Here is a 27,819-nt window from a genome sequence, read left to right as displayed (position 1 = left end):
AAGCAGTCTGTGAGAACTCCAACATGATCTCTCTGCAGTGGGTGAATTGGTAACAGAATGGCAGAGGTTTCAGTACAAGTAATCACATGATCAAGTGATGCAAAGTAAGACAAAATATCCTGATCACATCTATCTTGAAAGTCTGGACTGGCTGTATCTATGAGTGCAAGATCTAGGATTCATGGTGGGATGCTTACTGATAATAAGGTCAGTATACTGATACATGAAAAATATAAATTTAGTATAAGGTATTATTAGGACAGGAAAGGGACCATAAATAATCCATTATCATAGCGCAATTACAGTGAGACTACATTTAGAATGTGTGCTGTGTTCTGAACAAGGTTGTCAGGGCTGGGAAAGAATGAAAGAAAGAAACTGGAATAATGCTGGGATGGCATACTCTCCCTATGTGGAAAGGCTGGCAAGTCAACCCTTATGATTTAGCAAAAGAGATGACAGCAATGGCATTCAAAGTTTATGAAATTAAATCTAGTATTCAAATAATTTATACTTGGAAATATCAAGTGCTAGGATTGACTTTCTAGGTACCAAGACGACCAACCCTGTGAGAGGGCATTAAAGAAAATGAACTTCATTCTTGCTCTCAGTAACATGGGATCTTACTAATGATTCCATACTACTTTTTTCTTAGGCAGTCCAGGCTGTAGATGTACCTGTCAAAATCTCCTAGTTTAAAAAAGTATAGATTCTTGTTGAAGCAGAGATTTAAGCAGATGATTTCCGAACAGAATAGCATGGGCAGACTTCATGCGTATTAACAGTCATCTAACTACTCTACTATTTCAAAAGTTCTTCAAATTCTAGTTCTTCCCCAGTTTGGCTTTCTTGTTTTTTACTGCCAACATTTCAAGAAATAGGCTGGAGATGCACATGGTAGGCATGTCATGAACAGAGCTGGTTGAAGTTGGGTCAGACTACATGGTCTGGGAGGTCCCTTTTGACTCACTCTATGCTTCTATGTTTCTATGTCTTCTCTAATCTCAGTTGCTTTTGAGCATTTGTTACTGCCTATATCATCTCCCATCTCATTCCATAAGGCAGTTAAAATGTTGTGTGATTTATATTTATAAAAATAATAATTTTGTGCATGCTTACCCTTTAAAAACTCCTACATTTCTACTATTCCCCAGTTCAAATAGCTTAACCTGGTCTAAAAGGGTCATGAAACTGAAACTCTGAAGAACTTGATTTCAGTTAGTAAATGTAAATTAGTTGCACATGTATAATGTATTTAAATTTGTGAGTATCTCCCTACAAGCATGCATTCATGTAGGAAGTAACACAGAAGGCAACTTTATATTTAGGGTGCAATCCTATATATTTTTAGATAGAAATGTCCTACAACTCCCAGCATGTGCCAATCAGCTTTATTATTATTAATACCACTTGAAGAATTTATTTGTCTAGACATATATACAGATTGCACCACGAACATATAAGATTGTGAAGCTAGTTACCATATTAAGAAATTAATCTGCTGGTATCCCATTCAGGTTTACACACAATAGCCAAGCATCCCTGCTATTTCTTTAAAATATATATATGAGAAAGAACTAAAAAACGGGGGAGTGACTATTAAACTGAGACAATCGCAAAGGAAACTTTCCTTCACTAATAATTAACAATCTTGTCCAAACTGAAGCCTCCTAGAGCCCCATCCTATGCATACTTATTTGGAAATAAGGGGACTAAACCCCGATTTCTTTATCTGAATTGCAATGCAATGAGATAAAGTCATTCGAGGGAAAAGTAACAGGGAACCAGAGATTATCTACGGCGTCCTTTACTAAATGCAGACGCTGAGGAGGGGCGAAAGGCTTTCACAGCCTGTAATAGTCCTGGCCCCGGTTTGTTCCAGAGGAACACTAGGCCTCAACACCCGCGGCGTTTCCTAGCATCATCGCCCAGAAGATGAGAGAAAGACCGGATAAACTACGATCAAGGCGAGATAGGCTCCGGGCAAAGAAAGGAGAGGGAGGAAAGGAGGGGGAGGGGAGGAAACCGTCACCTGCCACCATCTTAACTCCGGGCAATTCTCCCTCGCATAGAGCCGATGCGGCATAACAGCGCAGCCACCATGAAGCAGGTCGCTTAACGCCCAAAAGCAAAATGGCTGCCATGGCATCCGGATTTTTTTTAACTCTCCCCTTCCCTTTCAGGACTGTCATTCCCGCCATTCTCTATAGCCCTGAGGGCCCTGTTGGGCCTCACTTACTCCGGAGGGTAGAGGCGCAGTTCCTCGATGTCACCTAGGAAACCGAAGAGCGTTCGCATCTGCTCGCTAGTGACCGCCGAAGATAAATTGGTAACTTGGATTACCGAAGTAGGGGTCAAAGGGAAGCCGAGCGGCACCCCGATCCCACCGCTGTTCATCATGATGGCGGCCGTAAGTTCGGTGTCTGGGCGATCTAACGCACATAGGCAAGGAGACGGAAGTCACCATAGAGAAAAAATGACGTCGCTTCCAAGAGCGCCCATACGCTGCAGGGCACTCGAGGAGGCCAATTCCCCCTGGTGTCGAGGCGCCGGAAATGGACTTGGTGGTTTAATTCTGATGAAGCGGTGAGAGGCAGGCAAGCCTGCTAATGCATGTGGTCCATCAGTCCTGGTGGACTGGCAGTGTATGTAGCGTGGCTGTTTATGAATTGCTAAAAAAGGATATGCGCAACCAACAAAAGAGGATGCCGATTTGCATGAGCAGTGGGTTGGGTTCGATGGACGTATAAGCCCTAACTATTGCTATTCTATGCATATGCTAATTAATACATAAAGGTGCCAATATAGAAATAGTCATTGTTTCAGTTAAACCATAATCTTATTTTTATATTATATTATAATTATGCTCTTCAATTAAAAGGATAGAAACTGACAGCAAAGCCTTGTTGGAATAGAGTTAGGAAGGCTAAAGCAAGTTATGAAATGCAACCAGTGAGACTTGCTAAGAACAAGAAAACTTTCAGCTTTGTCCAAAATAATAGATAGAGGGATGTACAACAGCTCAACATGGATGGCAAAAAGATAATAGATGACAAGCAAAAGGCAGGAGTGCTCCACTCTTGCTCAGTCTTCTCTCACAGAAGAAAATGTGTCCTACCGACAGAGGAGGAAATGCAAGATGAACGGGAAGGATGGCAGCCTAAGATCAACTGGCAAATAGTCAAGGTGCATCTTGATGAGCTTAATGTATTCAAATCTCCAGGATCTGTTGGGCTCCATCCTAGAGTATTAAAGGAGCTGGTGGAAGCTCTCTCTTATCCATGATATATAGTATTTGAGAAATCCTGGAAAACGGGAAGCATCAGATGGTTGGGGGAGAGTTCATGTTGACCCCATCTATAAGATAGGGAGGAAAGACAAATGTGGGAACTATAGACCAGTCAGTCCAACTTCAATCCCTGGGAAAATACTGGAGCAAGTTACCTTGAAGAAAATGTAGTGATGAACAGGAACCAACACAGATTTCTTAAGAATAAGTCATGCCAAAGTAACCTAATCTCATTTTTTTACTGGGTTACCACCCAAATGGACAGAGGAAATGCTGGGGACATAATTTACCTAGACTTCAGCAAAGTGTCCTGTGACATCCTGATAAGCAAAATGTGGGCCTCATGTAACTATAAGCATAGAAACATAGCAAGTTGGGGGTGGGGGGTGATGGGAAATACTTGGCTCAACAGCACTAAAAAAAGAGAAAGACCTTGGAGTTGTTGTGAACAACAAGCTAAATATGAACCAGCAATGTGATGCAGCTGCAAAAGAAGGCTAACACTATTTTGGAATGCAGAACTAGAGGTATTATTTCCAGAAAATGAGAAGTACGTATTCCCCTCCACCCTGCACTAGTGTCAGACCTCACCTGATTCCCTTATGGCAAGCATGCTATTTCATCTTTATCTAGTGGTGCTTCCAGTCCATCTGCTAGCTGAACTTACTACCTTACAACACCTAAGTCTTTTAATAGTAAGGATAAGAACCATATCTTTCAATGTCTTTATCTGCTAAAATGATTGGGTTTTCTTCTGTCAGCCTCCATGTTTGTAGCCTCATGGCAATCCAGATTTTATGGTTAGTTGATTACCTGGCTAATTAACTGGTTTAATTTTGACCAATTGCGATGCCTTGTGAATTGGATTGCATAGTGTTTTTTATTATTCTTTGATAAAAACTGCAGTTAGTTGGTATGTTTTAAATATACTCTTAGAGACAAATGCATCTTCGAAGAGTCTGCTGTTATATGAAAACAGGATGTTTTCCCCTAGAATTGGCTACATGTGAATAAACTTGAACTTTATTTAAATCTTTTCTTTAAATCAGGTGACAACACTTCCACTAAGTAAACAGAAATGTATAAGGAGGGAAGTCTATTAGAGGCAGATTTGCAGGGAGCAAAGGATCTGCAATTTTTCTTAAACCATGGTGTCCTATTGTTTAGAGTGTTTACTGGAGTCAAAACTCCCTAGAACATGAATATAGCTAGAAAAGCTGAGGCAACTTTTTCCTACCTGGAATTCTCCTGGTATTGACTAAAGACCTCATCATTGCCTATGCTAATTAGGGTGATGGGTACTATAATCCAACACTCCTGCAGCATGTAAGTTTGGAGAAAGTGGTTCTTGGGGTACAATGAACTAGATCCCAGAGGAATAGTATAAATCATGGCATTCTTCTTTTATCTAAACAACACTTAGGTGAAAAGGGCATGAGTTTATCTGAAAATGGAATTCTGCTTTTTTGCTGATGTTTCTCCCGTTTCAGAACAGAAACTTGCAAGAAAAAAGGTCCCTGATGAACAGAAAGTAAGTCTGACAGATTTTAGGAAAAAGCAGTATCATCACTTGGATGAGACTTAATTGGTTGTGATCCTACACACACTTACTTGGGGTAAACTACATTGTAACACACATGGGACTTAATGTATAGCATTCTGTAATGTATCACCCTCTTCTCCCACAGGCTAACTGGTTCAAGAGAACGAGTGTTAAGAATCACCTTTTAAGAAGTGAGCCAATGCTCACATAACTACCCTAACAAGAGTGAACTAATGAAAGCTGTAGATGTGATTTTTTTTTTTTAAGATTGGGACATCAATCCTCCAAGATTGCTATCAAAGTTTTCTACAGGATGCTTACATTGTCCCAGTAGTCTCTAGTACTTGCCTCTTATGTGGCCACAACACAGAAAAGACAGCACCAACTGGAATTATGGGTGTGGATCTATTTGACAGGCAGAAATATTTGGCTGCAGGTTGTATCCTGGAAACTAGGTTTTATGGCATTTATCTCTACACTGAACTTAATGAACAAAAGCAGGACTGTCTTGGGGCAGCTTAGTCTAATTTCTGGAACACTGCACATGGACTGGAGCCTGCACAAACTGAACTTGCCATAACACTTCAGTTATTACTTTAGATTTGTTACAATGCAGGATGACAAGGAATTGATTTTGAAATGCTTCATGGTGGAATAAGTGTTGCAGATACAATGTGCGAACCCAATATAAGTTCTACTTGGAGTAGACCCAGTGAGATGAATAGAACTTGGGAGTCAAATAGGATTCATGTTGGATTTTGCCTAGTGGCTCCACAGACCAGAGGTGTTGATGAGTTTGGGCCTGAAAAACTGTCAGAAGATTGAATCGCCATGGTGTAAAGCACTATACTAGCAGATTCAGAACAGTCACCCTATAGCAACAGTTGACTACCACTGGGTTTGATGAAAGTCAAGTTACTGTTTCATTAACCGATCAAAATCATCCTTGCAAATACAGAACAGGACTTCTCAGTCAGCCAGTGTGTAATTATGCATTAACTTAGATTACCCATTTACATAACCTGGTAATTTATTTTTTGAATAGAGAAAAATCTGAGAATTGTGTAATTTAACTATCAGAGGGGAATGTTTCAACAATTTAGAAAAATCCAGACAGATGTGACATGAAAGAGCTTTATAGAGCATTAGTTTATTATCTATTCTCCATGTGTTACTTTAGAAACAATTAATTATATACAAAAAAATTGGAATGCTGAATAAATGTTGACCAATAAAAATATTACATAGGTGCTAACAAGGGCATAGTTACTTTTTTTTTAAAAAGGTAGTACAGAGCAAATGAATGATAAAGGCTTGGTTCTGTGTGTTGCTTATTGCTATGATCGGGTTCATAGGATGTGTTCAAGTATATACACATTTTATAACTCCAGTAAAAAAAAAAAAAGTAAAAAACATGTATTTACACAATAAATATGTGGATTTTTTTCCTAGAATTTTCATTTGAACTGATTCTTTAATGAACTATCATAAAAAGAAGACTGAGTTGACAAACACTTTATTCATTCTATGCCAATCCACCAAGTTTGCAGATATATCTTATTTGACAAAATGAGAAATACTACAATTCCATGGCTTCAGAATAGTTTCCATCAATTTTGAATGAGTGTCTTCTTTCACAGCCTCTTTCACTTTTGTCCATTTCCCAACACAAAAGGAATAACCCATTTAAAAATGTGCCTTTATCATGTGATAATAACCATCCACAACATTTCAAATATATTTTTTCTAATTTCTTGAAAACAAACTAAGCACCAAGTTTCTTGCTTTAAATTCTGGCTACAAACAATGATCAGTCTTGGCAATATTGTTCTACAAAATTAAAATTTTAACAGCACAGTTATAATGCTTATTTCATACAAAATGAAATGTATTTTAACGCCTTATGTATTTCAACCTGATGTATTATGTTCAAATTAAGTCCATGATCAATAAAGAATCAGTTCTGATTTGGGATTTTTTTGCCCTTCCCATAATTATAGTTTTATATTGCCGGTCAGATTAGGATTGATCTGTTTATGTTTACTTTAAAAGGCTGAGTTTAGTAATATTATTAAACATGATGAATGTGAATTTTTAAGCTGTCAATTAAAAGTAAAGAAATAATAAAAAAAAACCTTTTTAGAAGCAAGGTAACACTAAAGCCTGCCATTATATAGCTATGTTTCTCTTTTTTTTTTTAAAGATTAATGGCACACAGAAATAAGTGAATTTTACCAAAATACAGCACATTTCTGCTAATATAAAAATCAATTCCTATGTAAATATTAATGAAAATCAAACTAAAATTAATGTACAAAGAGTTGTTAAAGGGTTTCAATTAAAATTATTAAAAACTATACATATTACAATATGCAGTTGATAACTTCTTTGAAGTGCAATATCATTGGAGTTTGCTTCTTTAGAAAGTACTACCTGTTAAATATGAAGGTTGCTTTCTATTCCAGCATGTCTTTCCAAATGTTATAGTAGGCTGGTTTTTGGTAGATCTTTTTAGAACTACTAATTCTATCTATCAAAAACTGCAGTAACTGAATATTGCTCCAATGACAGGTTATAATTCACTTTTAAAAAAACAGTTATTGGTCTTCTATGGCACTCTTCTCTGGTCCATAATAACCATTTATTACTTATTCTGTAAGTCAGGCAATCTCATCTCTGCTATATAAGGAAAACAAGAAAATAAACATGTTTGCCATAAACAAAAATTAATTATGTATAATCCAACATTTTATACAATAAGGAACAAAGGCAGCCTGTGGTAAAACAGTATTACATTAATATAGTTAGAAACCCTTTAATGACTCTGAAGTGTCTAGTTCACATTTAATGTCACCTGTAGGAACAGCCCTTTGAGAAAGATCATTACAACTGGTGGGCCCCAAGTACCCATCCCTTTGCCCTATAACTTCCCAACAGCAATTCTCCCACCACTGTGCAACAGTTTAACAAAAACTGGCTTTGGTTACTTAGCTGACCTGATTCACACAACATAACACCCCACTGTGGGTTAATTTAATAGTAAGGGCTATTGATGTTGGATGTGCAATGAATGTCATTTGTGCACAGTGCCCATGGGTACCCAACATTCTCTTGCTTGGCGTTCTCTTGCTTGGCCTGTCACGCAGACCCAGGCAGCTGGGCTGTCTGAGGGTAAAACAACCCTCGGAGAAGTATAAATCAATCCATGAATTGTCTTGAGAACATCCAACACAAGGTAACAGCTCCCGTGAGTAAATTAACCAAGTTGGCTGTTGTATCATGTGAACCAGGTCAGTATTTCCTTTTAATCTAACAAGGCAATTCAAGGCCAAACAAAATCAAAACTTCTTTCTAACCCTTCCTGAACCATTTACTCCTGGGCAGCCCAATCCTCAGAGGGCTCACTGCCATCAGCCCCATTAAAAAGAATGAAGCATTTTCTGGCAGAATAATAGAGGTTTGGAACATGCATGTGTGTGATATATAAATATGTGATGAGTTTCAGGTAACACAGTAAAAAAAACTGGCCATTTCAGTTTCATTTTTTAAAAAAATCTATAAATAAGTTGAATATGGAGTATTTAATACAAGGCAGAAGAAAATCACCTTTTTGCACAAAACTAGGGATTTTCATAACCGAGAACAGTCTCTCGGTACAACTCCATAGCAGATGAAAAAAATTGTGTGATTAAAAACAAACACTCAAAATTTCATTATGCAAAGGAAATAAGACAATCAGTGGATGTGGTAAAAGCCAATCCTGTAGACCTCCAAAAAGTGTATTTAGAGTCTTTCTAAAAAGACTTCACATTTTATTGCATTGCTTTTTTTTCTACTGGTAGATATACATTCTTGTGTATTCGCATTTCCCCCTCTTTCCTGATTCCATACTTTCATAACCGTTTTACCTGGCCTTTTAATTCATCCAGCCAGCCACACATTCCATCTACCCATTCTTCTATACAATATGCACATAGCAAAGCCAACATGCCAAATCTCTTATCCACATCTACAGAAGTGGTTTCAACAAAGACATTAAAACAAGGTGAACAAAAAAGGCAACAGCTACAGGACAGAAAGCCCTGCCATCTGTCCACTGGCTACAATGGAGGCTCCTTGTACATGACGTTTAGTAATGCGTATGAATTATCCAAAAATAAACCTACCATCTGTACAAAATACACCACAGGTTTGTTCTTGGAGGAGTGATATTTGATTGCTACAATGCTTTAAAACTCAACAAGGTCTATTACCATATGCATTTTCAAAACTGTTTCATTATGGGTTTTTTACAGTGGTTTCCCCCTTATAACCACAAGTTCATTATTTTATCACTGTACATAATTTTAAAAGTTTTTGTATATAAAAATATTCCAAATATTCAGTTTCCACAAGTTTTTCAAAGGATCACATGAATGTTTCCCCTTCTTCCACAGTATTTAAGAAATTTCTCGAACAACGATGAGTTCCACTGTGTTCTGAAAAGTCTTTAGTAAGGATACTGCTTGTCCATGATCAATATTGATAAAACTATATCCATTAGCCTGGAAAGGAAATTAAGTTCTGATAAATGCAAAGCAAGATCTTTACAATAACATCTTCTTCATTTATACAACTATTTAAAACGTAATAGCTTCTTCCTTTATCTGTTCCTACTGTATTTCAATGCAACAGGAAGACAACAGAATAATCTATCTGAATTAGCCAGTATCCCAACCTGTAAGAGCTAAATTAACAGACAGATTATCTGGCAGAACCACAACATCATGTGAAAATAACACCACAGTAAGACTATAAAAAATATTTTAAAGTTTAGTACTAGCATGGGAACCCTTTCAAAATACCATTTTATCACATGCATTTTGAAGGGGGAAATTATCTTGGGTTTGAGTATGGAAGTGTTAACAACATACTAAATTCAACATAGCAAAGAAATGAAACATATTCTCTCATAATTCCATGTTGCTTTCTATGATAATATAGTCACATATTTGACTAATGTTTATCCTTGCATATGTAAGGTGCTGGTCAAATCCTGCCACTTCTTTCTTTTCATCATCACCAAAATAATTTTCACTTATCCACACAATGGTCTTCTCTAAACTATAGTAATCTCTTGTTTGCTGGCCTTCTCCCCTCCTGCTCTCTCACAATGTCATAAATAAATAAACAAATAAACTCAGAATGCTATGATTATCATGGGAAAAACCACAACTAAAACTGAGTCATAAGGACCTATATATAACTGAGGTTTGTAAAGGGGATGAATCCAGTATTGTCAACTACATCAGAGGTCAAGGAAGGCAGATCTTTGGAAGGATCAATTGTTAGGTTTACTGAGAAAAATTTCAGAGGAACATTAAAAAGGCCAAGACAAGGATTATCAGCATATTTAAGATAATGTGAGGAAGTGGTAATATGTTTTAGCATTGTGGGTATAGCCAAAGAGAGGTTATTATGAATTAATAGTGTGGTGTGTTGACGAATGTCCCATGCCAAAAAGTGACCTAAGAGAATGAGATCTTGCTAGTTCTGGATGTTTCAGTGGCTTTTGGTGTCATCAAACACAGTATTCTTGCTGGGCTGGAAGTTCAAGCCATGGAGATTATGTTTCTACTGGAAGGGCTGATTCTAGAAGACAGTGTTGGGACACTACTACTTGGCTCCATGGCATTTATGCTATGAGGTCACAGAGGTTTCTATCTTGTGCCCTATGTTTTTTTTAACATTTACATTAGTGCTTGACTCAATGCAATGCACTATGAGGCACTACCTGAAAGTTACAATTTATGCAAAATGCTGCGGCCAGATTAATAACTATAAGGCCAATTCTGGTCTACCTGCACTGGTTCCAGTGTGCTTTTAAGCTCAATTCAAGGTACTGGTTTTAATCTTTAAAGCCCTAGATGCTTGGAGCCACAATATCTGATAGAATGCCTTTCCCAACCTGAATCTATTCGGATGCTATGCTCTATATCTGAGAAATTCCTCATATCTCCAAATATCCAATGGGCAACAAGGAAAGGGTTTTCTTGGTGGTTATGGAATGGTTTCCCCACTGAAGCCTGTGTGATGCCAACTTAGCGATCTTTTCAGATCATGGTTAAGACTGTCTTATACTCCCAGGCATATCATCACACATGTAAGCTGTTTTAACTGATCTAGCTGGTTTTTTTTTAACTGAACTTGTTTTAGCTATTTAAACTGTTTTACATTTTGCATATTGAAATTTTATGCTGTATCTAATGAATTCATATTTTTGTTTTATTATTTTATGATTTGTGATCACTGTGAAACACCCAGTAAACTTTGGCTATTTGGTGGTATATAAATTAAATGGAAATAAATAAATAAATGGCGTCCTACACATCTCCCTTATGCTCTTAAACATCTCTATGATGCCACTTTAGGGAAACATCTGATGAACTGGTTATGGAATAATGTGATCACATTCCATTCTATTTCTTCTTGTCATCAGATTCAGGTGGTTAGACTGGCCTGAACTCAGTAAAGGGCTAGATCATGGATCCGCAAACTACAGCCCGCATCCGGCCCACCTCAGAGGTTTTGGACTCACTCAGAGAAAACGATCTCCGAGCAAGTCCAAAAGCTCTGAGCCAGTGCAGGCATTCTTTGAAACTGAGCAGAGGCAGCACATGTGTCAAATTGTAACAGCTCAACTACGCATGTGCCAGCTCCCCCCCCCATTGCATGCATATACAGAGTGGGAATACGGAGCAGGAAACAGAGTTGGGCGGAAGAGAGAGAGAGATGAAGATGTTAAGAAAGGACTGAAGGTAAGAAAAATATAAGTTTTAAAATCTATTTTTAATTATGTGAGCCATGTTCTCGGGCTGCGGTCCTTCTCTGAATAAGCTGCAGCAGCCTCACCAAGCCCAGGGAGGACAGGTTGAGGCGGAGCGGGGCCGGAGCTCCCACACCTCCTCCGCAGCCTTCTCTGAACAAGCGAGCAAACATTTTTTAATTAATTTTAAAATGTTAATTATTTTTAATTTATTTTAATTTTGTTTTAATTTATTTTATTTTAATTAATCTTTTAATGTGCACTGTGCATAGGAATTCATTCATTTTTTAAAAAAATTATAGTCCAACCCCCCAACAGTCTGACAGATAGTGAACTGGCCCCCTGTTGAAAAAGTTTGAGGACCCCTGGCTAGATGATGCCAATACTGTGAAACAGAATTCCAATAAGATGAGTGGAAGGCTCTTACCCATTAGCATAGGCATGTACTTCCCTGTGATTTTTCAAGCAAGGGGTACATCTAAGTCTAGCTTAGGTGATTAACCAGCTGTGACCAAGATAGTCTGGCCACAGTGATCCATGCACTGGTATCTTCCTGGTTCAAATAGTGAAACGCATTTTACATGGGGCTACCCATGAACACTACCAGAAACTTAATGGCAGCACAGAATATTGCATCCAAGTTTTTACATCTAGATTGGGGTAGGAAATGTCAGGCCTGGGGCCAAATCCAACCTCCAAAGTTACCCAGATGGCCATGCCTCCCTCACCAGAGATTACCCCTCTCCCCCAACCATGGATTATTGTTTGAAAAATTGAGTTGATTTAAAATAAATCACATCCAACTAGCTTCAAAAGAAGTTCAAAAGCCCCATATGAGCTTAAGGTAAGCAAATTCCTCTTGAATTCCTACTCTCATACCATTCTGCCTTGCCCTGTGGTGCTCTTCAGAGGTTTTCCTCCAGGTGACTTCACCATTTGTGCTAAGGCAGGTGCTAAGGCAGGTCAGGGACAGGCAGTCTTCTCAATGGGGGCACTACTTGTGGAATTCTATCCCAAGAGAGGCCATCTTGACACTAAGCAACATTTTTATCTCTGAAATCCCCTTTCTAAACATGCTGCTCTTATGTTTATTCTGTGTATTTTATACTTTGTTCTGTACACCATCTTAGTTCAATGAATGGCAGTAAATAAATATTTTAATGAGATGAGATAGGAATCCTAAGTCATATGGAAAAGGTTGATAAAAACAAGATGTTATCATCTTGTTAGGTATGACAGAAAGGAAAGCAGAAAATAAGATTACAGTGGATTTTGACTTGGAAGGACATAAAAAATAGCAATTCTGAGGACTGGTAAAGTACATTGCAGTAGAAAATATTGTTTAACCAGGCCAGAAAGGTGACTGAGGAAGAACAATAAATAACTTCAAAGTGGAGATGATCTTGATACCTTCAGAATTATCCATCAGAGAGAGGCCTAATTCTCTCAGTAAATATATGAAAACCTGTGTCTGGACTGTTGAATTTCAGACTGCAGGTGGGAGCCTCACATGTTTGAATATTTTGCTATAGAAAAACATCACTTTCCATGCACATAGAACAATAAATGTCCATGTGAAAGCAACCTAAGACATCATTTTTCTATACACAGAGGAAAAAACTGGATGAACAGGAGGGAACATTCAGACTTGTGAGTATGAAATGCTGTATTCCACAGCTGCTATACCATTTGCTATATATGAGAGTGAGCAGTCAGAGAATGAATGATGATTCAAATAGAAGGTGTAAGCCAGGGCTGGAAGTAAGTGGTCAACAAGCAGATAGAACACTAAAGCAAATGAGATATAAGGATAAAGACTGACTGATGGTGCAAACTGAAAAGTCTGGGCAGAAGTGACAGAAGAAATTAGCTGGAAGGGGAAACAATTCTGCAGAGAAAGTAATAGTACCACAACAGAAATAACTGGCAGATTTCTTCAAATTATATTACCTGAATAATTTTATCTCCTGGCTGCAGCAATTTAGATGCCGGTCCTTCAGGCTGTACCCTGGTTACAAATATACCCTTCAAGTAAATAGGAAAAAGAAATTGTAGCTGAGCTTAAAATATACATAAATGTTTATGCTGAATTCACTGTTAACAACAGAAACAGTTCGTATTATGAAAATCAATACTTCCATCGCTAACATTTTATACTGGAGGTTAGGAACTACGAAAAGACCCACAGTCCTAGAGGCTGTGATGCCATAAACACAGCGACTGAGAAAGTTCAGAGAATATCAATGCTTTTTAAAATCCAGTTGTAGATTATCATGCATAATGCTGAGCCCAGTTACTGGGAGAGGGAAATGTGCAGGGAAGTAGAGATATGCAGAGGGAGGATATGTTAGGTCCCATATTCAGTCCTGATTCCCAACCCCAGTTAATTGCATGTCCACAGCAGCTCTGATATAATTTGTATTTGCTTTATCTATTCACTGGCCACTCATCCCACTCACCAAAGGGTAAATCTACATTTGTCAAAGAGTAGTTTCATTCTTGCCATGGCAAGTGTGGTGAGTAGAGGTGCTAAAACCTGGTCAAAAGACTCACAGGACTGGGAGGCTGGCCATTCCCTGCATATGTAACAGACCTTATGGGTTCCGTGTGTGAGAAAGCTAAACCTATCTACTATTTAGCAGCATGTTATTATCCTCTGCTAGCCCAGCATACTTGTAAGTGCTGCATAACTTGGCTGTTATGTCTTCCCTAGCACAGAGTCAGAAATAGACCATCCTGTGAAATCTGTTCACCTGGAGAAGCATATGGGGACTCAATACTTCCAAGTCACATCGAAAAGGCAACAGTTTTATTTATAATAGTAAAACATTTATAAGTCTTTTACATAAAGTCTTCCAAGTCAATTGGGTTAATAAAACTGACAAAATACTGTTATCATACTTTAACTAATTTGACTTATACACAGGATTGTAAGATTTGTGCCTTATAGGATAGAACAGTAAATAATGTATGTGAAGGATAGATGACAGCATTGAATCAACTGATTTATGAATATTCTTGGCTAATTTCCTGTAGAAGTGGTACGTCTATTAGACAATTTCTTTAGACTGAGGCTATAAACTGTAGCTGAGAGAAGCAAATCCAATCTCTTCCTTAAAATCTTCCAGTGATTCTGGACAACATTCTGCATTGTTGAACTACTTTCACAGTAGGAACTGATGGTTATTATTCTTTCTAATTCTGATAGGAAGGGTATCATAAAAAAGCATCACTGCCTTCTATCAACCTTTTAAATATTTGAATATCAAGAGTGTGTAAGGCTGAAAGAATATAATGCAAAGATGCATGCTATATGACTTCATCTTGTACCAGACATAATGAAGCAAACTCTGAAAAGCTCTTGTCACACCAATTGGTGACACAAAAGCATAATAAAAGGTGGTACTTGCTACATCAAAAGATACTGTTGCCCGAGCAGGAAACAGACATAGTATGTGATTTGCTTCCTCCACTTTCAACAGGATGATATATTGGTATATGCTGACATCTTGTGGAAATTCACTTTTTTAATGGAGGTAAAATTGAAAATGGAAATGAGAAACAAAAAGAAGGTCTGAGTATGTTCAAGGGAACCTTGAGAAATGCAAAATGGATAAAACCTTTGGGAGGTAAGCAACTCCATCTCAAAGCAGCCAAATGAAGATGGAAAATCACAGCAGATGTGGAATATTAAGTGTCAGCCGGAAAAGTGGAATGCAGGGGGAGGTGGGGGAAAATGTCCATATAGTTCCTTATAGCACCTTGAACAAGGTTAATGTTTACTACACATAAGAATACACCACAACATAGTATTGCGGGACCAGTGTATCAGAGGTTCAGAAAAGAAAAATATAAAGGTATATTTAATATATGCTTGTCTTAAATGCTCACATCATCATCAGGTCTGAAGGGGTTTCCTCTACCACCAATTCCTCCTGATATACTAAATCCAAGCTCTGGATCCTTTTCAATTCTTACTCGAATCTAAAATATGAACAGAACACAGAAAAGTGAATATGTAATATAGCCCAAGTCTTGAGAAAATAAGTAGCTTATAAGTCACTCATAAAATTAATTATTTTAAAATTTATTTGCTTTGGGGGGTAATTTATTGATGCTTTAAAATCGTCAAGTGCAGTATACTCTTGGTAGAATTCCCGAATAACTTCTATGACTGCATGGACTGTAACAGCTGTAGAAAGACCACAAGCCACTTTCATTTGGGCCTGACAGACAAAAGGCCCACAGTAAAACATATAGCAAAGTACACCCTTGTGGTACTTGGAAAACTGTGCCTATTGAGCTAATGTGACAAGATTTATGTGGAGGTGCCTTTGAAAATTGTATGGAAATGCCAGCAAGTTTAGAATACCACAGTCAGACCTTTGGCCAGGGCCAGTTATGTGGAGTGGGTGACTTCCTCATTACCACAACTTCACTGGCTACTGCTCTGTTTCCAGGCAAAATTCTAAGAGTCAGTTATGACCCATAAAACCCGATAAGGTTGAAGCAAGGCTATTTGGAAGATCATATTTTCTGTATGTGCCTACCAGGTTTTAAGATCTTTGTGATGGTGATAGTGTGCGTGTAGGGGGGAGCTTCTCTCATTCCAGCCACTGTCAGAGGCAAGTTTAGTGAAAATGCAAGGAAGCCTTCTCAGTGGGCACAACCAGGCTCTGTAGCTTCCTGTTGAGGCCAGTTAGGTTAGTTTGCACTCTGCTGTCATTCCAAAAGTAGGTAGAAAGGTTTCATTTAAGCAACCCCTTTAAGCAAAAGTTGGGTTGCTGTGGAAGGAGGATTTAATTTGGTGGGTGATATTTTGGTTGTTTATTTTAATTATGTTTTTAATTGAGGGAGTTTGTTTTTATTTGTATTTCACCATTGTTACCCAACTTCACCACTTGTCTGGCAAAAAGGTGGGATATATATTGAGTTAAGATATCAGCACTAAAAGCTGGCAGTGTATTTTAACAACAATCTGAGAGCTTGTTTCAGAGACATAATTTTGACCCTTACCTCCTGCTTTGTGAGCTCATGGCACTGCCTGGATGGACCTTGGGACTGACTATAGGGAGGCTGATGGGCAACTTTAAGCATCAAATAATCAATCAGTTGTTCTCGGGAAGGATGTCTTGCTACAGATGTAAGAGGTGCAGTATGATGGACTTGACTATAATTTGCTTGAGGTCTTGGAGGTTGGCACATCTGCCCATTCGTCAAAGGTACCTGAGTAAGTGAAACATCTTTAAGCAACCCAAGAATATAATTTGTCTTTTTCAACTTTTTTATGTTTTTTGCTCAGTTAATAGTTCAGTAATATTTACAAGGTATGTTGATTTACAATATGTACACTGTATTCTGTAAAAGAAAACAAACTGGAACAATACATATTTTCCCATTTCTGCCTACTACAGACTAGATAGCCTCATAAAGGGTTAAATTAATTCATTTCAGCTGAGAATTCTGGTGAAAATGTTCATAGATTTTACAGTTTTTAATCAGTCACTGCAGAAGGACTGAGAATTTCCCAATGTATTGCAATGTTATTTCCACCAGGGATAATTCATATCCAGAAAAAGTGTAGCAGTGCTCAGATAATGAAAGATTATATTCTACAAAACTGAATATAGCAAAGAATAAACCAAAACACTCTGATCTATGTAGTTAACCAGGTAGATGATGAAAATGGGTGTCAATAAATGCAAATAAAAGCAATGGGGGAGAGTAGGAAGTTTTAGAAAGATTTAATGTAAGAGGTTGAGTCATGTTCTAAGATACTTCTGTAAGTACACGGATGTCCATGTATATTCCCAGCTTCTTCATTCATTGATCATTACGTTTTAAAATTAGTAGACAATAGCCATAAACAACCTTCAGCAAGTTCAGTGAATATCTACAATTGTTATTTTAATTAAGAAGGACACAATAACTTTTCCCTTCTTCATAAGTATGAACAAAATGTAATAGTGCTTAAGGCATGCTGGATTGGAGCCAGCATGAAAGAGCAGACTAAATTCATTCCCACTGATTTCAACCTGTTGCTTTAATACATTACTTGAATTATTACCTTCTCTATTTTGTGGAAGTTAGCAAGTTTGGATAACTGAACAAACACTGTAGTTGGGCCTTCCCAATAAAGCAAAACATTAATTGAAGCTGTGATTGTATAAAAACTTCACTTCAGTGGGTCTTAATTCTGAGATATGCATAGAATTGCACTGAATAACAGTGGATCATGTTCTGTATTTTAAAATGTGCCCTTTATGCTTAACTAAATTTACTGATATTTAACATTAATTTAGTCACTACAAATGCATGGAATTATCTTGAGTGAAGCAGCTAATTCAGACTTACATTTAGCTATGTAAAAAGTTGTTCTTTTTATGTGTAGCACTTGCACTTAAACAACCATCTTGTTTGGAAGCAACACTAAAGTATAGTTATCTAGACTAGTTTGGACTCATGAGTTCCTCTCTTCTCTTCTAGGAGCAACTGCAAAGATGTTGGAAGAGACATTTCCATGTTTAAGCTAACTGCCAATACTATTGTATCTGGACACAGGCAACTGTGATCACTATTACCAATGGTCTAAGGAACCAAACCAACTTTAAACCACAATTTAAAGTTAAAGCAGTACAGATAATCAATTTCAGGTATGAACATATACAGTTAATTGAAAACAGGCATACATTTTCCCATCTCTGCCAAGTTGTACCAAAGGAGAGGGAGAATCATGTGACCTTGAAGAGTCTGCACACAACACTAAACATAATGTTTAACATAATGTTCAATCAGATCTTTGCATCCAAATCACGTATTTATAGATTGTTAAGGAACTAACTTATTACCTGTACAGGAATTTTTTTAATGCTTTCTGAAGCAACTTCCTTGAGACTAAGTGTGGCAGGTGAATAGTTCTGCTGTCCTGAAATGAATATATCCTCTTGACATTGATCTACCGGTGTGGATGTTTGGGGATGCTACAAAATGATAAACAAAAATACATAAACATTTCTACTGCAAAGTAACACATACCAGAATTACTGATTTTGTTCATGAAAGCATAGTGCTTACCTTTACCTGTTGTTCTTCAAATGGTCACCTGTGCATTCATACATATGACTTTGCACCTGTGCAGAGCCTATTGTCAGGAAACTTCTATAGCCCAAGCCTCATTTTGGCAGAAGCCCCTCCCCTTCCTATTCCCAGGAAGTGTGGGGAGAGGCTACCACCTATCCCCTCATTTCCTAAGTAGACTGCCATGGATCTCAGGACTGAGGGAAGGCAAAAAAGACCCTGATCCAGTCCAGCCCCAAGTATCCATGGAAAGTAAGGAGGCAAATGTTGGAAGAATGGCAGCAAGTGGGGCCAGAGGGTGGCTTGTGTGAATGCACAGATAACCACTCAAAGAATGACAATTACAGATGAGCAACCTGCCTTTTTTCTTCATGGATTGTATGCATCATACATATGGGATGCTGTTGTCACTGTAGAATGGAGGAAAGGACTGCCCTGCTAAAAGAGCAGTCTGCCCTTACACGGATGTTCAGCCAGTAGTGTCTGATGAATGTTGAGGGCATGGACCACATGGCCACTTTTCAGACGTCTTGCAGGGGAATCCTGGTAAGGAGGGCCATGGATGTAGCCAATGCTCATGGGGAGTGGGTGGCCTTTGGTCGTGTAGGGAGGTGAAGGCCTGCCATCTTGTATGCCAAACTGATGGTGTTGGATATCCATTTGGATAGTCTCTGTGAGGGGAGAGGATCGGCTTTCTTCTGGTTGTCATAGCATATGAACAGTCTTGGCAAGTGGTGGAACATCTCAATTCTGGATTTGCAGAAGGCAAGGGCTTTCCTGACACTGAGTGGGTGCAGGGTATATTCTATTGGGCTGGATGTGGTGAAGAAGTCAGGGAATGATGTCCTGATTGGGGTGGAAGAGTGAGATGACCTGGGACCACAAGATTGGGTCCAGACAAAGAACTGCCTTGTTCCTGTGGAAGTTTAGGTATGGTGGGTCTACCCGGAGGGCACAGAGCTCACTGGTGTGGCAGGCCAATGTGATGGTCACTAGAGAGGCCACCTTCCAGGACAGGAAGCATAGACTGGTTGCAGCCAAGTGTTCAAAGGGTTTCCTGGTGAAGGTCTATAACACAACCTCCACAACAGGCTATGTAGGGTTGAGTGGAAGAAGCAGTGTTGTGGAGTCCCCTCAGGAATATGTGTGGCAGGGTGTGTGTGAAGACAGATGTCCCCTTGAATACTGAATGACAAGAGGTATACATGAATTAAGGAGGAGCTAAGGCCATCCCAGAAGTGGTGGATGTTCAATGGTGGACCTTTGTGGGTCAAATCCTTCCTGATGCATGAAGGCTGTGAAAGCATTCCAGTTTGCTGATTAGGATCTCCCTGTGGGTGTGTCTAGTAGAAATAATACTTTGGGTAGTAGGGGCACTCCCCCTGTCATGGATGTCTCATTCTAGAAGACAATTTTCCAGCCTGTGAGACACAGGGTTGCAACATCTGGATGAAAGACTCAGTCCCAGTCTTGTGAGGCTAGCTCCTGAGAGTCTGGGAGGCAAGTAAAGTTCCCCTCAGAGAGCTGAAGAAGCTGGGCAAACCATGGTTGCCTCAGCCACCAGTGAAAGATGAGGATGCGGTCTGTCCCATCCTTCTAGATTTTGGCGATCAGCCTAGCGATCCACAGGAATGGTGGAAAAATGTGGAACAGGGTCCTACTCCATTTGAGGAGGAAGGCATCACCAAGGAAGCCAATTCCCTGTCCCACCCTGAAGCAGAACGGGAAGCATGTTGTTTTGTGGGCTGTGGCAAAGAGATCCACTAATGGCATCCCCCACTTGCAGAGGACCATCTCTTTCAGCTGCCACTCATTTGGGTCTAGACTTTCACAGCTGAGGGTGTCTGCCAGGACTTTGTTTGCCTGACATGTGGATCACCGTGATTATAAAGTCTCTGATGAAGCAGCAGTCCCAGATGGTTATGACAGGTTTAGTGAACGGTATGTACCATGTGCTTCCCTGCTTGTTGATATTATACATTATGGTACTATTCTTTGTAGCACTCGCTATGTGCTGACTGCACAGGGAGGTCTGGAAGGAGATTAATGCCTTGTGGACAGCCAGCATCAATAGGAAAATGTAATGGTGGCTGGCTTCTCGGTGATCCCCTGGGTTTGCAGGTTGCCGCTGTGTGCTGCACAGCCTGTGTTGGAGACATCTATAGTGACAGAAATCATAGGCTCTGGGGGAAGGAAGCTGATGCCTGCTGCAAGATTGTGTGGGGTGGTCCACCACAGTAAGCTGTTCTGAACAGAGGGCAGGATGTTCAGGAAGGTGCTGTGGGGTTTGTCTTCTGCATGGTAGCTGTGGACCATTCACAGCTATAGAGGTCTCATCTGCAGTCTGGCAAAGTGGACCACCACTACTGTGGCAGCCAGAGGCCGAGGTGTTTCTGATTATCATGAGTCATGGTGTACTCGCTTGCACTGAGGTCAGCTGCTAGGTTGCACAGCACTGCTGCTCTGGATTCTGGGAGGGGAGCTTTCACTGAAGTCAAGTCAAGGTGAGACCCTATGAAAAGTGTGGGCTGGAAAGGGGAAAGAACAGATTTGTCATGATTTAAGCATAGTCCCAGTGTTTGTAGTAGTTAGCAGGTGGCGTAGACCGAATGTTGCAATTCTGTCCTAGATAGGGCCACCAGCAGCCAGTCATCAAGGTATTCCTAGAGCCAAAGACGTCTGCTGATCACCACCATGCATTTCATGTAGACCCTGGGGGCTGTTGAGAGGCTGAATGGAAGAAATGAGAATTGAATGTCTCCATCCCCAGTTAGGAAGGGGACAGGCTTCCACCCAAATGAACACTTAGCTATAACAGACCCTTCCAGGCAGGTGCAAAGCCCATACGTGTGATGTACAAAGACCACAAAGAAGAATGTCACACACATTGCTTAGGTATATTAAATAATATAACTGAATTATCCCAAGATGGCTATAAATATTATAACCCTGGCTTTTGCAAAATACTGAAACTTTGGAAAGATCCAGGATTACATAATAAATCTATTCACAAAACAGTTCCTGTTTATGAATGTGCAAATATGATACAATAACCTTTATTAACTTCATTTTGCTAGATTTAACCTCCTTTTTGGTTCACGTTGTTTACCCAATGCTGCTTCCTATGTTTTAAAAGGATTAAAGTAAACTACTATATTTTAAAAGGATTAAAGTAAACTAAAGTAAGCTAACTATTTGTATGAATACAAACTGAGCATAATGTCTTTTACTTACTTCCCCCCATAAATTGAAAGGCAGAGGGGGACAGGGCAGTCATTCTTACTGCACTGCAAACATATTCCAAAATGCCTCAACACAGACCCACAGTGAACTCTATAGCACAAGTGACAATGATGATGCAGTATCAGTGTACATGCACCATTAGCTAAAATAAAAAGATGCATTCCTCTTCCAAGAAACTTACAGTGTAAATCTTGTATTATGCAATGCAACAAAGGGTATGGAAAAAGAAAAAAAAGATGAAGATAATGGGAACAAAGGAAGACTGTTTCAGTTCAATTACATGTCCTTATACTTCATTTCACTCTGGGATGAAGTCAAAGGTCACATGGGAGGCATAAGAGGTAGCAGTGAAAAGCAAAGAAAAATGTAATTGAATAACACAGCTTTGACTGGCTGAGTGATGGACTTCCAGAAGTGAAGTTCACAATGCAAATATTGAAGATACAGGAGAATACAGCCAAAATGGCTGAACAGGATATAGAAGTGGGCAAGGAGCCAGCAGAAGTATTTGAAAGAAGGAATGATTTGAATAAAGATAGGTGAGTAATCTTAGTGGCAAAGACATGAGAAGGGTGAGGTGTGACAATACAAAGAGCCAAAGCCTTGTTAAGGTGAGAAATGACTGATGTAAACTGGGTTTTTTGCTAAGAGGGTCATATTTTACAGTGTTGTACACAGAGAAGCATTGTGACTTGGAAACAGACTAACTACTAGAAGGAAAGCATCAAAAAGAAGTCAGGGCTTCTTGTCTGATCAATGGGGTAGGGATATTGTCAACAGATAGCGTATCCCTGGACACAAAGGAATATGAGACAAGTTAATATTAATCAAGAAAAATGAGGGGGGATAAATGGATCACTCTAATAAACAATTAATTTACGACTACAAAGAGTTATACCATTATTATTTAGGGTTAGAAGAAACTCAGAAAGAATACTGTTCCTGTCCAATACCTATGTATTAACAGTTTAAAATTGCTGTTTACATAATTCCATCAATTTCACTTGTTAAAAGGATTTCTGGTCAAATTGCAAAATTTAAAGTAAGAGGAAAAAACATAACAAGGGGTGTAGTGTTAAAGATGCTAAAACATCAGTGTGAGCCAATGGAAAAATATAAAAATCACTACTCCAATTTATTTAACTTATTATATATATTATTATATTTTAACTTATATTATACAACCAAGTTAGACCAATGACAGATATGTTTGAAGGATAAGAAGCAAGAACTGCATTGCTCAATTCAAGGTATAGTTTACATAACTGAGGAAAATACCTAAAGTCACCTGCCAACTTAATCTAGGGATAGATTTCTTCTTTATATTTATATGGCTATCAGCTGACTCATGAGTAAGACAGACAGAATTACTCTTTTAAAATATAGATGATACTTTATGTTCTGCTTTCAGAACTGGCCACCTCTGATGCTTTAGCATAAAACTCAGAACTATCAAAGGGAAAACGTTTCAATAATTGCCATTATTGAACTACGTTACAATAACAGGTAGAATCAGCCACAATATAGAATTACACAATTACAAGAGTACACAAGTGTAAAGACAAATCACATGCCCTTTCCATTTTTTTTTTAACTAACAATCATCTTTGTATGCATGTACTCACACGAACAATGTGAACACCAGAACTTCTTCTGTCTGCAATACTCAAGGCAACATTGCCTTGGCTGCCATGCAGATCCCTAGAGCTGCCATAGTGAAAGCTGCTAACTGGAGCATAACTGGAATTAAAGGACCTAGACAGCATGCTCTGAATAAAGAGGGGACAGATAACAGAGATTAGTGCAGCATGCATAAACCACAGGACATGTTATACATAGAGTCGGTACAGACATATACATTGCATATCATGCAAGAAAAAAAATCATGCACACAAAGGGCAACATCCATCGTGACTCAAAATTCTCAGTGACATACATGTGGTCTCTTAGTGTAACCAAACATGCAGCCTGACATAATGTGCACCTAAATTGCATGAAAATGTGCATATGGCTAAGGAAAAGAGGTATATTTATCACTGTCAACATACTCAATGGGCAGTTATGTTGACAGAAATAGGATGAGTACACCTTTCTAGAAAAATATTTTAAGTAAAAGAATAATCTCATCATATTTCTGCTTTCCTTCTTTCTTTTTTGGTCTTTCAAACACAAGAACAAATTTAGGATAACTAAAGTTTAATATATTTACTCCAAATACAGAATATGATACAGGACATTATTTTAAAGTTTAGAACTTTCACTACAGTGCAATGCAGATCTATGTTTTTTAAAGTGGTATCACATTCCATTGATAAATTTGACATCGTGATATTCATTCAAACCTCCAAGATTCAAAGATTTTGTGAATAAAGGCCAAAACAAAAGATAAAACAAACATTAAAGGCATAATCTTTGCAATCTTTGCTCACTTGAAAAGTGAATCAGTCTATTGCTCAAAATATTAAAAAGTGATCACAGTTTCTTTAACAGCTGCTGGATAATTAGATGATAGGCTAAAATAGGCTAATATTCTCAGAGAGCAATCCTATGACCCATAGACAGTTCCTGGAGCACTACAGGATGCTTAGGATCAGCTCTGCTCTGCTGTTCCAATCGACAGAGCAAGGAGCAGAGGAAAGATTTGATTGTGGATCTTCCCTTTCTCCTCCTCCACCCCATTGCACCCACCATGGAAAGCTTTTCTTACCATCAATGGAATTGGAGAAAAGGGGCCATGATGGTAGAGGGTAAAGGCTGAGATACACAGTGAGGTATGGCAATTGTCCTCCCCTCCCTGCCCTCTGAAAGATATCAGCTAGATGGACTCAGAAGCTTAACAAGGTGGGGTTTATCTTTTTTAAGTGGAAGAACAAAGGCAAACCCACTTCTCCTTTTGCCAGCAGGACATAGCATAGATAGAGGGCTCTGAACTCACAATCCTGCATTTCTTATGCATGCAGACCATAGGATCGAATCCTTGGCATCCATCAGTTTCTCAGAAGAGAAAAAGGATGCTGAGTTAGACTTCAAAAAGACTTCAGGGCAGCGAAGGGTAATAAATTAAAACAGTGAAGCAAGAAAAAAGATGCCATAGGGGAAAAATAAAAACAGCAGAAGGTAAGAATAATCAAAATATCCCCAGTGGATCTATGAAAACAACTTCTAACCAAAATCTTCCCTAAAAATGATGTAAAATACCTTTAAAGAAGTGACAAGATGGGCTTTCCTTTTCCTTTCAAAGCCTGGATGTAGATCTTGAAGAGTCCCTCTAGGTCCTAACAGATTGTGCTTCAGGGCTCATTGTTGCCTCTGTTAAAGCTCTTAATAAATGTCAGGCTGGTACAGAAGCAGTCTGCTTTCCAGTCTATTGTGACTCCTCGTATGATTTGGGGCTTTACTGGCTTTGGAATATACACTTATTGGGAATTTTTCTAGTTCTGGGGTTTCTGACATGCCAAAATGGGATAGAAAGCAGATTGAGTGCAGTAACTCTGCTATGACTGCAGTATTTTAGGTGGAGCCTAAAAACATAGTATTAAAATTAACTCACTCTATTCATGAAGCAGACTGAGGTGGAAAGGTCATGACACTGTAGAACAGGCTTATCATTTCAGACAGGGAGTGGAAGCATCATATATTTAGAAGTTTCCTTAAATAATTAAAAAAATCTGCAGCAAGCAAACAACCACTGAGTGAACTGGGACAGAAGTTATTTCTTGATATGCTAGAGTGTTCTTGTTTTTTAACTTTCAGTGAATGCAATACACAGGATAAAAATACTATTAAAAATGGCATCAGTACAGTCTGATTTACTACTTCAGTTCAGAATACTGGAGGTTAGGTTTACTTCTTCAGGTTGGGTGCAAATGGTTTCTTGTTATGAAGATTAGGGCATGACAGCATCTGTTCCTCAATTTATTGCTATGGACCTGTTAATCTTACTGAGGTTTATGACATTAAAATATGATAAAGTTCTTGCATGTGAAGCAAACTCTGAACTTAATCTGAGTACTTAGGCCTAAATTATTTTAATGCCTTTTCTACCAGTTTCACATGCAGAATTTTTTTTAATCCTGATGTGAACTTTACCAATTTCAATTTTACAGGGGCACATTTAAAATAACCAGAGTTATAGTCCAAAAAAACCTGTGTATATCATACTATTGGTACTAAAAATAAAGGTTTTGTATGTAAAATGGTCCTGTTAAATGATTTTTTCAAAGAGAACTACAGCTGGTCCCCAAAGTTACAAATGTCCAACTTACAAACAACTGATGCTTACAAACAAATTGCCATAAAGCCATTTAAAAAAAAAAAATTATGTGGAAAACCATCACCACTACTGAGAGGCGCGAAGTGAACGGGAAGCGAAGGAGAGCCTCCAAAGCATTACTACAGAAAGAGAGGAATTGAAAAGGGCGAGGGGGAAGGCCCCCATTTTGGAGGCCTTCCTGCCCCACCTGTCCAGAGAGGGAAATTTCCCCAGTATTTCCTTGATGCAGAGGCAGCAGTGGTGAGTTTGGGCAAGGGGGTAGAGATATTCATGATTTTTCCACTTTAATGTGAAGGGCAGACAGTATGTAATCCCACTCATACAAATTCAACTTAAAGATGAATTTCCATTTTCTCAAGAAAGGAACTCGGTTCCTTACTTGCTGCCTGTATTACAAGTGAGAATATGGGTGCTTTATAAACTATCATTAAGCTAAGCATTAAGTATTATTTAAGAAACAAGACTAGTAATTTGAAGATAGTAGAAAATGAAAAACAAGACAATACACAGATGAAAGGAATACTAAGTAAAATTCATAGGATATTAAAAGACAAGTATCAATATGATTCTCTTAAAGCAACATGGAAAACAGATTTAAGAAGGAATACTAGTAAGGAAAAATAAGGGGGATAAGAGGATATTAAAATGTATGTCAGTAAGAATAAAGAAAAAAATTTATAAACTATTATGGAAATAGTACTTAACTCCAGTAAAAAATCAGATAGCAAATATTCTATGTTATGTTGGAGAGGTCGTTGGAGAGTGGATACATATTTCCATATGTGGCAGGAATGTGAATATATAATTACATTTTGGAAAGAGGTTTTTAAAGCAGTAAAATAAAGAATTTAAATATTGAAGTAAATCCTGAAATTGCATTATAGTCAATATTTGATAGAGAACAACTGAGATGAAATATTAAAGTATTAATAAAAATATATTAAAAACAGATTAATTATAGTAAAGAATTGAAAAGTAAAACGTAATTATCAATTGGGTGATTGGTACAGTAAAGTTTGGAATATGGCTAATGATAGATTAACTTGTGATAATAAAAAGATAAAAGGCTATATATATAAAAGAATAATTTTGAAGATATTTGGGAACCATTTATTGAGTATGTGCTAATAAACTGGATGGGTTTTGAACCTCCATGACAGTCATTTTTGGAAGGGGGACAGAGCTTCTTGAAACAGCAAATGATTTGGCATGTATCTAATGGTCCCAGTTGTGGAATGCATGGATGTGTTATATTATAGCATTATTTTAACTGTATGATTTTCTTTTAGTTCTAATGTATTTTAGCTGTATTTCCCCCACAAAATAGGGGCAGCTATAGCATTTGTCTACAACATATACAAAAACTGAAGTATGACTGATGCCAGAAATTTGCAGTGTGTTTCTCTGGAGTGATTAAAATAAACTACTTCACATGGATGTATAACAGTATAAAATATGTGCATGCTGTGTGCTTTTTCAACAGTAACACTAGCACATCTTCAATTTATACATAATTATACAGTTTAGTGCTACAAGAATTAACTATGAGGAAGCATTTGCTTTAACTTTTAAACAACTTAAATTTGACT

At 38.3% G+C, this 27,819-nt stretch overlaps 2 protein-coding genes and 1 long non-coding RNA gene across 5 annotated transcripts in view; 1 reads left to right on the top strand and 2 right to left on the bottom strand.

Moving 5' to 3' along the window:
* SREK1 (splicing regulatory glutamic acid and lysine rich protein 1) overlaps window positions 1-2,400 on the bottom strand; it is a 35,806-nt gene extending 33,406 nt beyond the window's left edge. For both annotated transcript variants that reach the window (XM_044445847.1, XM_044445848.1), the window contains exon 1: window positions 2,240-2,400. In XM_044445847.1, coding sequence (XP_044301782.1) covers window positions 2,240-2,400 — 161 coding nt within the window. The remainder of the gene's footprint in view (window positions 1-2,239) is intronic.
* A 3,932-nt stretch (window positions 2,401-6,332) lies between these two features.
* The window catches only part of ERBIN (erbb2 interacting protein), a 105,255-nt gene continuing 83,768 nt past the window's right edge, over window positions 6,333-27,819 (bottom strand). Inside the window, exons 22-27 of one of the 2 annotated variants that reach the window (XM_044446796.1) lie at window positions 23,583-23,726; window positions 18,486-18,617; window positions 16,654-16,863; window positions 15,529-15,621; window positions 13,588-13,662; window positions 6,333-9,376 (exon numbers count right to left, since the gene is read on the bottom strand). In XM_044446796.1, coding sequence (XP_044302731.1) covers window positions 9,272-9,376; window positions 13,588-13,662; window positions 15,529-15,621; window positions 16,654-16,863; window positions 18,486-18,617; window positions 23,583-23,726 — 759 coding nt within the window. In that variant the 3' untranslated portion in view covers window positions 6,333-9,271. The remainder of the gene's footprint in view (window positions 9,377-13,587; window positions 13,663-15,528; window positions 15,622-16,653; window positions 16,864-18,485; window positions 18,618-23,582; window positions 23,727-27,819) is intronic. The other variant, XM_044446797.1, reaches the window with a different exon arrangement.
* The window catches only part of LOC123031605, a 48,347-nt gene continuing 33,594 nt past the window's right edge, over window positions 13,067-27,819 (top strand). Inside the window, exons 1-2 of the long non-coding RNA XR_006416333.1 lie at window positions 13,067-13,287; window positions 14,351-18,290. This is a non-coding gene — a long non-coding RNA (uncharacterized LOC123031605). The remainder of the gene's footprint in view (window positions 13,288-14,350; window positions 18,291-27,819) is intronic.

The sequence above is a fragment of the Varanus komodoensis genome, unplaced genomic scaffold (genome assembly GCF_004798865.1).
Source record: "Varanus komodoensis strain SLA01 unplaced genomic scaffold, ASM479886v1 scaffold5, whole genome shotgun sequence".
Taxonomy (NCBI): Eukaryota; Metazoa; Chordata; class Lepidosauria; order Squamata; family Varanidae; genus Varanus; species Varanus komodoensis.
Note: the sequence above shows the minus strand (reverse complement) of the source record. Positions and strands in the feature narration are given on the sequence as shown.